General features: G+C 46.1%; 1 protein-coding gene across 6 annotated transcripts in view; it reads left to right on the top strand.

Moving 5' to 3' along the window:
• Positions 1 to 12479, top strand: part of SHANK1 (SH3 and multiple ankyrin repeat domains 1) — a 112110-nt gene that overhangs the window by 29518 nt on the left and 70113 nt on the right. For 5 of the 6 annotated variants that reach the window (XR_013390450.1, XR_013390451.1, XM_077917428.1 and 2 more), the window contains exons 2-4: positions 248 to 490; positions 7671 to 7874; positions 12339 to 12410. Coding sequence is in view for 4 of the 6 variants with exons in the window: in XM_077917428.1 (XP_077773554.1) it covers positions 281 to 490; positions 7671 to 7874; positions 12339 to 12410 (486 nt within the window). In the remaining 2 variants the exon portion in view is untranslated. The remainder of the gene's footprint in view (positions 1 to 247; positions 491 to 7670; positions 7875 to 12338; positions 12411 to 12479) is intronic. The other variant, XM_077917429.1, reaches the window with a different exon arrangement.

Here is a 12479-nt window from a genome sequence, read left to right as displayed (position 1 = left end):
TTTCTGTATCTGAATACGTGTGTGTTAGGAGATCACATCTTGGCAGAGCAGTGCTGTAGAGGCCAAAAGAGTAAAAAGAGATCTGTTGGATCAGGCCTGTGGTCTATCTTACCAGCATCCTGTTATAACCATGGCCAAACCAGATGCCTTTGGGGAGCCCAGAAGGAAGACAAGCGGCTACACATCTCTTATAATGCTCCTCCACGGAGGTAACCTTTAATCTCTTTCTCTTTCCCCACCCCTGCAGTGCAGCCAGTGATGGTGCCCAGCGCCCCCGACGATGCCCCAGAGCCCCGAATCAAGTGCGGAGGAGGAGGAGCACCTCTCCCAGTGCCCCGAGGGGGAGTCGGGCTCGGAGACCTCCCGAGAGGGGCCCAGCCCGCCGGCCAGCCCCGCTAACCCTGATCACAGTCGCTCCATGTCGGTACCCGAGGACGCACACTTCAGTATGATGGTCTTCCGAATTGGCATTCCTGACCTGCACCAGACGGTGAGGAACCAAAGAGGGGACGGAGTGCGGGAGAGGCATGGAAGCTCACCTGTGCCCAGGTGCATGCTGAGGTGTAGCGGGAGGCAAGTGTGGAGGATATTTTGTGTGTTTTTAAAGAATCTAGCCAAGTTCTATATTGAGCGTTGGGGAGAAATTCCGACCCACTGAAGACAAGAGCGAGAGGCGATGTCGAGTTACCGGTTTCAAAATTAATCTTTGCCGTCTCTACCCCACCATCCCTATCTGATACTCTTTTATGTTTTGTGGCGTAATTCTAGCCATCTAGATGGTTACGATGAACTTAGGAATCGGCCTTAAACTGGGTCAGACGGTCTATCATGCTCAGTATTGTCTACACTGACTCACAGCAGCTCTCTGCAGTTTCGTAAGGGACTCCCATCTTCCTCAGCCCTACCTGCAGATGCCCAGAATTGGACCTGGAACCTTCTGCATGAAATTTTCGGTGCTCCGCCACTCAGCTATGGCCCTTTCATAGGAATAGTAATAGTGCCATCTATAGGTGCTGTACCAAGTTTGAGGGCTGGTCTCTGCCCTGAGGGGTTACAAGAAGGAAAATGGGAGCAGATTATGCAGGGTTGGCACGATCAGGCAGTCCCTGCTCCTCCTCTTCACAGCTGCAGTCCGCTTGCTTGTTCAGCTACCTCTTGCTCTGGCTGCCCAGATAAGAGTGGCATATAAGTAGATGCCACTGTCTGTTTGCTCCTTGGCTCTCTGCCTGGCAGGCATGCAGGTGGCAGCAGAGATGAGGAAGAGAAGGGGGAGCAGTTTGTGATAATGGCAGCATGGAGTTAGACTCACTGGGAGGGAACGGGGCAGAAGGTCTTGCACAAGGCTCTCCAAAACCTGGAGCCAACACTGAGAATATGTTGTCGTTCTTGCACAAGGCTCTCCAAAACCTGGAGCCAACACTGAGAATATGTTGTCATTTCAGTTACGTGTACTTAGGGTTAGGTATCGAAGAGCAAGGATGAGAGACATTGGGTCATCCCAATATGTTTTAAAGTGGCCTCCGAGATTTTGTTGAACATCAGCCCCCAATGGGATGTCAGGACTTGTACTTCAGCAATATCCAGAAGGCCACAGGTTCTCCACATCTGTTGTAGAGTATGGCGATGAGGCAGTTGGGCAGGATTTTACCAAATCGTTTCAGTAATCGGGTAGATTTCCTCTGATACAGGGCTCCTTGTTTGCTCCTTTCCCCTGTGCCTCAGATGGACATGATATAATCTGCGTAGCGTGGATTGCTCAAGCAGGGAACCGGTTAAATGGGCAGAGAGTTTTGTGGACAGGGATGTGTGTTCCTTGATTCTGCAATGCTGCCCAGGAAGTTCTGTGGCTGATGGACAAATAAAAGTGGGGCTTCCCTTCTTGGCTGGGCTCCACACACCCCACCACCACCTCAGTCCCTAGAGGGGTAATTAATGCAGAACTGGATTCATCCTTAGCTCAGCACTAAAGGGAACTTATTCCTTCCTCACTTCATTAGCAATAAAACCAGGACACTCAGCAACACACACACACACACACACACATACAGACATTGCCACCAGCACCAGTCCTTTTATCCAGCAACCCTTTGATTTGGAGAGCCATCTGCAGACCTAGGCGAAGTGTTTTTTCCCTGCCCCCCCTTTCCCTTTCCCCCCGCGTGCCATTAGGGTCCTTGCATGGCTGCACAGCCACTCCCTGGGCACCCCAGAAGTCTCGCTGCCTGTGTACATGCCTTCTTCATCTCACTCGGCGATGATTCCATTTGTATCACACCTTTCCTCCAAGGAGGTCAAAATGGCGTGCATGATTCTCTCCCCCTGTTTATCCTCACAACAACCCCTATGATTGATGTATGATTAGGCTGGGAGACAGTGTGCTTAATGGCTGAGTGGGATTTGAACCCTGGTCCAGCTGTCCATCCACTATACCACATTGGCAGAGCACACTGATGTGAGCCTCTCTAACACACAAACACACGCCCCCCCAAAACACCCCACATATCAGGGTTTATTAGCTTTTTAAATTTGTTTTTATTGCCCCACCCTATTCCAGGGATTTGTGAGTGAGCCGTAGTATTCTTAAACCCAGAAAGTCCACACTCTATGACTTCCGTATCACCTTGAAAAAATGTGTCTGTGGACCTGGATCTTGCTTTTAAGATGAGGTGGTCAAGGACGTCCTGAGTGTTGCTTACTTTTCAGGTGTATTTTCTACATCCGCTTATTTAACAGGCTAGTCATGAGGTCATAAACTATACTGTTCGTCATTGTGGAAAACGAGTTCCTCACAATGGATACGAAAAGAAAGAAACCTTAAGCGGCTTGGCAACTGAGCAAAGGAAAAATGAAAGGAAACGAATCGGCTTTTGACAACAGCCGCCATTGTATATGCCAGGTCATCCTTGTGGAAGGGGTCAACATCCCTGGCCATTCTTTGTGGGAGCTGTAGCCCTCTTTGCCCCCCCCCGTCCTTACAGCCCCCACCACTTCTGGTGTCCATGTTTGTGGGGCTCAATCCTGTATACCTGAAGGAGCATCTCCACCCCCATCGTTCAGCCCGAACACTGAGATCCAGCGCCGAGGGCCTTCTGGCAGTTCGCTCATTGCGAGAAGTAAGGTTACAGGGAACCAGGCAGAGGGCCTTCTCAGTAGTGGCGCCCACCCTGTGGAACACCCTCCCTTCAGATGTGAAGGAAATAAAGTAGCTATCCTATTTTTAAAAGGCATCTGAAGGCAGCCCTGTTCAGGGAAATTTTTAATATTTAACGCTGTATTGTTTTTAATACTTGATTGGGAGCCGCCCAGAGTTGCTGGGGAAACTCAGCCAGATGGCCGGGGTATAAATAATAAATTATTATTATTATTATTATTATTATTATTATTATTATTATTATCCCAGAACACATTGAAAAAAACTGAAAAAGGCAAGAGAACTTTTGAGTATGTGTGGAACGTCTTTGTCATAAGGCGGTAAACCCACAACCTCACAACCCCACAGTTCTGGGTCTGAGGTTGTGTCTTCCTGTACATCTCTTTTGAGAAGTTAACCACTTCTCAAGAGTAACACCCACCCTGGAAGTATAATCTTGCTTCTGCTACTGCTGCTGCTGCTAGGCCCAGCGTCAGCACACAGCAGCCTTTGGGAGTTGTCAGGGCACACCGCTGCCTCAACCCCGGCTTTTAAAAAGCAACTGGGTGTAGGAGCCACCATTTTGATTTCCCTCAGCATCTCCAACACAGCATTGTTCTGGGGCATTGTGAGAGAGAGCAGCCATCCGCAGCTACCTCTGCTGCTGTTACCAAGTGGAGAGAGGGGGCACATCAGAAGACATTTTGCCAAGGGCCTGGTGAAACCTGGAACCAGCTTTGCTGCTGCTGCTGCTGCTGCTAAAGGGTAAATTTTGCCAAATAGAAGAAGATGCACTTCTTGCAACAAATTTGCATTTTCTAATTTGCATGCATACATGCACATTTAGAAATAATGACTATACTTTAAATAGCAATGTAATGTTTTTCATTCCAGCAGAGGAGAGACTATGAGCAGGTGACCCATGAATGGCTGCTTAATCCACTATGCTAGTCGCTGTGGTGGATGTGCAACTTCATTCCCCCACCCCACCCCCGGTCCCCCTCTTTAAGGTTTTTTGTCTTTAAACCAGGCTTGGACTAGATATTCTTTCAAAAAAAAAAAAAGGAATAAGAAGGGCTGTCAAATAAAACACCGCTCTCAGCAAAGTAGGACTTATGGTCATACTTCTACAATAAGAACAATGGGCTGTATCCAACTTAGTTTTCCTCTGAGTGGTCCCATTGAAATGAGTGAACTTAAGCTAATGATGTCCACTGGTAGGACTAGCGCTGGATATGGCCCAATAGTTTATAAATCACCTCAAATGTGACTACAACTCCCATCACCCCTGGCCACTGGTTCTGCCAGTTAGGGATGATTGGAGTTGTAGTCCGCTGGGGACTCAAGTTTGAGAAACACTGTTCTAGAAGAACACATGTCTGTTCTAGATGGTGTTCAGAGTTGGCCCAAGTATTGTACAGATGAAATGCCAGGGACGCCCCCTGTGGCCCCTTATTCCTCTCACAGTCACAATTCCCAGAGCGGTTTAACAGTCAGTCCCTCTTCCCAGGGAGCTCTGGGAATTTGTAGTTCTGTGAGGGGAATAGGGGTCTGCTAGCATCTCTTAGCACCCTTCATGAACTACAGTTCCCAGAATTCTTTGGGGAAAGCCATGTCTGTCAAAAGCGGCATGAAAGTACTTTAAATATATAGGGCAGATGGAGCCTTAATGAGAGCTGGCTAAAATAACCTTTAGTCTCGTTCACTTAGCCGTTGCTGTTTGAGTCCTCTATTCCTGCATCTTCATATCCACACACACACCACATATATATAACACCACTTCTCCTCTGTGTACACAGTGTTTTGGAGGATGGGGTTTAAAATGTGAATATTACATTAAGCTACTAAAACACCATTGTTGGTTGGTCTCTACACTATTTTGGAGAAGGCCCCCTTTCTTTTTTCTCAGTCCCCACAATAAAACAGCAACACCCAAACCCATAACATTTTACTGATTCTTTAAAGCTGTTCTCCCCCTTCATCTTGGGTCCCATTTCTATTCACAGGGGCAACCATGGAAACCGTTGCTAAAGATCACAAATTGTTGTGACCATGGAAACAGGGATGGAACTGCCACCATGTGTCTGGCTGGTTGTCCCTTCATGACCCCCTCTCCTCTCCCCACTCCCCAAATCTGACCCTGGAAGATGGAGGGGTGAGGGAAGGAGGCAGGGACTGCTAGGGTAGTTGGAAAGAGAGAGTATTGGTGCTAACGTGAGTTGAGAGCCCTGCAGAGAAACTCCTGGTGCCGTAAAAAGAGCAAAAGGCGGGAACACCAATCCCATTTGAGTCAAATGCATACCTTCCAACATTTCTCCAATGAAAACAGGGACATCCTACCATACCCTCCAACATTTCTCCAATGAAAATAGGGGCGTCCTAAGGAAAAGCGGATCAAATCAGAAACCGACCCATGACTGTGTAAATAAGGAGGTTTTTTCCTGTCTGCTTTAGGAGTTTCTTGCAAGAGTGGGTCCGTTTTGTATAAATATTTTGCCATTCTGGCCCGTTGCACCCTCATCACGGGTACCCGCACGTTTCCTACAGCCGCTGCATGTGGCAGAGGAGGCCATGGGGCGCATGAACCCAGTGACTGGCAGGCGCTGTTGCTGACGGAGCATGCCTGAGACTCAGGGAACCATCCCTTTGGACGTGGCCTGCGCCACGCGCGGCTCAAATGCCCCTGCCGCAAATGTAAATCGGAGTAATCAAGTTGGCATGTTGCGTTCTCAACCTAGCAATTTCCTTGATGGGAAGAGGCGTTGTGTCTTGCCTGCCTGTCAGGATAGGCAGTGACAGCCCATCGGGGATGAAAGAAGAGTACATGTTGCATACTCTTGGTGTTGTATTTTAAATTGCCGTATCCCACCTGGGTGAAGGGCACGATAATAATAATAATAATAATAATAATAATAATAATAATAATAATAATACACCCAGAGGCAGTGAGAGGAAGACTTGGGACAACATATACTGTCTATCCCTGTGGTGTTGAACCTCTGGCCTGCGCACCTAATTAGGCCCACCAGGCCTAATTTGGCCGGCAAGGCCCAGCATTCGGCCGGCAAGACCGTTTTGGCAAGCCACACCCACCACCCATACATCTGACATTATATATGTAGGGCATACATGACGTCAGGTGTGGGTCAGCTAAAGACTTGACCAGGGTGAAAGCAGGTTTTCAGGCACCTCAGACACAGTGCATTACAACAGACACTGCCATTGCCACACACACAAACAGAGAGGCTGCCTACAGATAGGCCCTCTGTCACCATTCTTGTAATTCGTTTTACGATGAAATTCTTGGTAGCTCGATGTCTGTATTACTTCTCAGATTTTGCCTGGAATTCTCTGTTGAGGAATCACTCGAAATTAGGCCTGCCCCAGGCAATAGCTGCAGGAGGCCTGTAGGGACTTTGTCCCCTCAGGGAGACTGCAGGCCCGTAGCCTGGATTTCAGCTTTCAATTAACAGTGCTTTTTGTTTTTCGTTTTTAAAAAGTGCAATCTCTGTCCCTTTCATTTGCGGAGATAAGATGGAAAATACGCAGGCCGCATTCTGCACAACGGTGTGGGAAAACATAATTCTAGTGTTCTCCTGGCTGATGAATGCAAAGGCAGCTGGGATGAACAGAAAAGCGCTGATTTTTATTAAGAAGGGGGGTTTTTTATTTAAAAAAATTACAGTGAACATCAGCAACCAGTTACGGGATCTGTTCACAACTACAACCATACCATACATTTAACAATTATAGCACTTTAACAGTAATGAAAAGTCTTGGGAACTGTAGTTTGCTCAGGGTGCTGACCGCGCAGAGCTACAGTTCCCAGCTTTAAATATATGATGTGGATGTGAGACGCATAAGATCTGGGAGTGCTGACAGTTACGGTAAATTGCCTTTTTAATAGTTTCTCCCCAACATGACTGTTGTGGGAGAGGTGGTCAAAGAGCCCCCTCTCTGTGAACTAAATTAGCTGAGCAAAAGGAATATTCTTGTACAATCTTGTTCTACAATCCAAAAACTGTAAATTTATTAAGCTACCTCTTTTTTAGATCCTGACTCTTCTGTGCTCATTTCCCACATTATGTAATCTTACCACTCCCCCCCCCCCCCACCCACCATCACAAAATTTATAGCCCAGGATGTAGAAAGATCAGTATTAAAATCCTTTTTTTCTTTTTAAGCCAGTGTGGCATCGTGATTAGAGTGGTCAAGACCCAGGTCCAAATCCCCTCTCAGCCACTAAGCTTAATGACCTTGATGCCCAAGGATGACCTTGGACAAGTGATCACTCGGTCTGTTGGCTTAGCCTACCTCACAGGGTTGCAGCGAGGATAAAATGGGGGGCAGAATGCTGTAAGCTGCCTTGAGTCCCTTGGAAGAAAGAGAGGATGTGGATCAATAAACCAGATTTAAAAGGGCCGAAACACTGCTTTAGAGCAAACTCAAAAAAACAAGGTGCCACTTTGTGCCATTTTGATGCATTCCTTTTGCTCTCAATTCCACCCCTCCCTCTCCCACTGGCCCAAAACCATTTCAGAAATGCCTACGTTTCAACCCTGATGCGGCCATCTGGGTGGCAAAGCAACAGATCCTCTGCACTCTCAATGAAAGCCTCAAGGACGTGCTGAACTATGGGCTTTTCCAGCCAGCCACCAATGGGCGGGATGCCAAATTCCTGGACGAAGAGCGCCTATTGCGCGAGTACCCACAGAGTTTCGAGAAGGGAGTGCCCTACCTGGAGGTAAGTCTGCTGGTCCTACAGCATACTGTAGTCAGAAGGGAGGACTGCCAGCGGCAAGGGGGCGTTGAGCCTTTGGGAGCCAATATAAAAACAAATAGCCCAGGCCATATAAAAGTGTTGCAAAGGAGATGTCAGTGCTATCCCCCTCCCCAATACACACACGCATGCTTTTAACATGCTTTTATTTATAAAATATTTTTATTGTACCTTTCAGCCCCTCAAGGCAGCTTACAATGACCAGTTGTATAAATAAGACAAAGCAGAGTTAAAAAGCAGAGCCAATGAAAGTGCCAATATCATTAAGATCAACAGAGGCTCAGACATGATTTGGAAGACTCTGCTAGGAAGATTATTTCCTCTGGGTGCCCCTTCTCCCACCACAAGACTAGGCAGTGATCATATCATCATTCCCACCCTCTAAAGTTTTTCATCAGTTATGCACCACTGCTGTTGAGAAGCAGTGAGAAATTGCCCAGATACAGTGGTACCTCACAAGACGAATGCCTCGCAAGACGGAAAACTTGCAAGACGAAAGGGTTTTTTGTTTTTTGAGCTGCTTCGCAAGACAATTTTCCCTATGGGCTTGCTTCGCAAGACGGAAACGTCTTGCAAGTTTGTTTCCTTTTTCTTAACACCGTTAATACAGTTGCGACTTGACTTCGAGTAGCCTTTTTTGAGGTTTTTGAAGACTGTGGTGATTTTTGAAGCTTTTCCAAAACTTTTCCGACACCATGCTTCGCAAGACGAAAAAAATCGCAAGACGACAAAACTCGCGGAACGAATTAATTTCGTCTTGCGAGGCACCACTGTACCCAGGTGAGGAGAAGATCCTATACCTGGGACTATCTGGTCCTGGTTATTAGGCCATGCAGTTCCAGGTTGCAGCAAACCCTTATTCACCAGTCATTGAGCAGCAGGCAGCGGGCAATAGGAAAAGAGCATTTTCTATAATTGCACACAGTCCCAGCTGCCCTTAGATCCCAACTGCCTTAAAATATTATGTTTATTGGGTGTTTAATTTTCTCTTTGCGTTTTTCACATGAAGCTAAACCATAATTTGCTTTAACCATGGCTTGAGCCACAAGAGTCGTCCCTCAGACAAGAAAAGAAGCCACAGCTTTTTTCTCTAGAACTTGGTTTCTTCTTCAGCTGTTCTTCCCCTTGGCTTCTGTAGCTTGTCAAGCATCTGGAGTGGAATGATCCAACAAACCAAGGTTGTCCATTTTGAACATAACACCAAACCATAGTTAGAACAAGCCACCATTTCTAAACCAATAACAAACCATTGGTTTACATCATGATTTGTTGCTAGAAAGATAAACCATGGTTAATCTACTGAGGTGGGTTCAAGCATTCTAACAAACCACACTTTGACTCAGCAAACCTTTGCTTAGCATTATGTGTGAACCAGGCATGTCAGTTGCCTTGTAGGCCTGTTGTCAGGCAATAAGAGAAAATATGACTATTTTAAATAAAAAGGGGAAGCCTTTTACCTACTGTTTTGAAAGTTGGGTGTCTTTCCCTCCAACCTTTATCAACTTAAATCTGGAGACAGATAATTGTTTTGTTTTAAGATAGTTGGGAGGTAGAGGGAAGATAGTGAAAACTGGTATGATAGAACCATTGCAACATATAGTAGAAACAGTCATTTTTATTTATTTTTATTTTAGTCCCTCGGTAATCTTTGACCAAATGGGTCTTGCAAGTTTTGGAAACTACAAAAACATGCCAGACCTGTTTGATCAGAAATAATGGTGGATGAGCAAATACACTTTGTAAGTAGCTCTGTCCCTCTACCATCCACTCTCTGGAAAAACACAAACAAAATCCCAACAGATATTCCTGGTGCTTCTCTTCCATGATGGGTTTTTCTCTCAATCACCATGAGATTTCATGACAATAGTACAGGCAATATTTTTCAAGTAACCGCATTCATAACACATGCAAATACTCACTGGTCATTAGAAATAATAATAATAATAATAAGAAGAAGAAGAATGAGGATGATGTTTGGGAAATAAAGAGTGACAAATTTGAATTAAATGTGCCACAGCAAAATAAAATGTGGGAATGTTAATTGTATGTCCCTAGTTGGAAGGACCCTAGATTTGTAATCTAGATTTGTAGGCTACAGGAAGGACATATACTAATTTTGGAGGACGGACTATCACTATACCTTACATGCAGAGGGTCTTGCATTCAATCCTTGAATTCTCCAGTTTAAAAGAGTCAGGTGTTGGTAATATGAACAATCCCTGTCTGAGTACCTGAAGAACCACTGTTGGTCAGAGTAGCCCTTTTCAAGGGGCTCTTTGTTTTGGGTAGGCACTGAGGACCCACTTTGGGAGGCAAAGGGTAAAAGCTCCTTTTGCCCCCCCCCCCACACACACCGGGTTTGATTCAGATAAAAACCCCAGACCTACAATCTGCCACTTTTCCCTCTTCCTCTTTAAGCCAGGAACTCTAAAGGAGAAGGTCAAGTAGGAGAGCCTCAGGGACCAGATGGGACCAAAGTCCCGTTAAGGGTTGTGTCTAATGTTAGTTACACTCGTAGTAGACCCGGTGAAACTAATGGACACAATTAAGTTAGAATCATAGAGTTGGAAGGGACCCTGAGGGTCATCTAGTCCAACCCCTTGCAATGCAGGAATATGCAGCTGTCCCATACAGGGATCAAACCTGCAAGCTTGGTGTTATCAGCATGACGCTTTAGCCAACCAGGCCATCAGCTGAGGTCCATTAATTTCAGTGCATCTACCCTGAATAAAAACTTAGCTGGACCCAACACATGATGTATATCACAAAATGGTCTGTTTCACGAGTGCATAGCCACACATCAAGGATACCTATCAATACATCAACTCTGAATAAAAACATGTGGTGAGTTGGATCCAGAAGTTAGTGAAGCTGGAGCCGCCGCCGCCCCGCCCCGCTGAAATCAACGAGACTTTGTAATGACTAATCTATCCCATTGATTTCAAATGAAACTGAAGAATGACTTGCTGCCTCTGGATGTGCCCCAGTATGCATTCAGTATAAAACCTAAGATTAGCAATGATGAAACCATAGGCTTGCATTCTAAATATATAGACTCATATGAGGCAAAGGAAGGTGTGGGGGGAGCAACAGAGAGAGAGAGATGAATCCAGCGAATTAGAGAAGGCTTGAGAAAATAGATATGTCTCGAGGCACTACTTGAAGAGTGGGAGGTACTGAATCATACAGATATCTGGAGTTGGCATTCTTCTTCCAGATCTATAGAAGTTAAATCTGTGGTTGCGTGGAGGGCCAGACACATTGGGCAGATCCACCCCATACATTTCAAGGGCATCCGGTGCACATTTAAAGCATGTTACGTCTCCTAAATAATCCTGGGAATTGTAGTTTGTTAAGGGTGCCTGGAACTTGAAGCTATGCGCAGGGGGAACGATAGTTCCCAGGATTCTTTGGGGGAAGTTGTGTGTCTTAAAGAGGCATAGGATGTGCCTTGAATGTATGGTGTGGATCTGCCTTGTCTCTAGTGCACCTGCATGGAAATGCACACGCCTGGACATGAAAATGGCTCGTCGTGCTCTAAAGTACTGCGTGCTCTGCAGCCATTTCACATATTTCAGCTGATGAAGTTTGCTTTGAAGTGTTTACCATGCAGTGTGCAACCGTCAAGTTTTTCTAGCATAGCTTTAACGAAAAGAATCAACACCTTCCTGGCTTTTAAAACAGTTCAGGGCACAATGTGGCAGAGTAAATGGACGCAGCGCACATAGCAGGTGGAGAAGAGCACTGGGGAGCAACTGTAGCTCAAGTGACAGAGCATGTGCTTGGCATGTAGAAGGTCCCAGGTTCAGTCCTGATATCTCCAGGGTGGGCTTCTGCCTGAAATCCTGGACCACGTCTGCCAGTCCATGTACACCAACCAGCCTTCCCCAATCTGGTGCCTTACAGGGGGGTTTTTTGGACTACAACTCCCATCAGCCCAAGGCTGCGGCTGATGGGACTTGTAATCCAAAAAAGCTGGCATCAATACTGAGCTAGATAGACCATTGATCTTTCTTGATATAACGCAAGCTTCCTATGTTCTGTATTCAGTGTGGAGGGGACCTTTCCTATCTTAGGCAGTAACCATGGCATAAGAACTGGGATGTGAGAATTATGGCAGTGTATCCCTGTTGTAATATGTGAAATGCTGGAGGGCACTGAGGAAATTGTAGTTTTGCCACATGTGACAGAGCATGTACTGCCTGCCTGACACATGTCCTAGTCTCTGTCAGTGACGAACCACACTTGAAGGTCCTTGTATAGAAGTGATTTCTGTGTGGGAAATTCATCTTGCTTGAAGCACCCTGAGAGCTTCTTATGGAAGTGTGAGATTAGAGTTGAGGGACATGCCTCTGCAGAGATGGTTAGGTGTCATGATGTGCAACTGCAGTAACAGCCCCCTCTCTCCCCTTTCCTCACTTCTTCCAGTTCCGCTACAAGACCCGAGTTTACAAGCAGACCAACCTGGATGAGAAGCAGCTGGCAAAACTCCACACTAAGGTGAGATAAGAGAGACCTTTCAACATCTCCCACCTCCAAAACCCCCCCATAGAAATAAAAATCTCTGTC

Source organism: Podarcis muralis, chromosome 13, assembly GCF_964188315.1.
Source record: "Podarcis muralis chromosome 13, rPodMur119.hap1.1, whole genome shotgun sequence".
NCBI classification, from domain to species: Eukaryota; Metazoa; Chordata; class Lepidosauria; order Squamata; family Lacertidae; genus Podarcis; species Podarcis muralis.
This window is presented reverse-complemented; position numbering and strand designations above follow the sequence as displayed.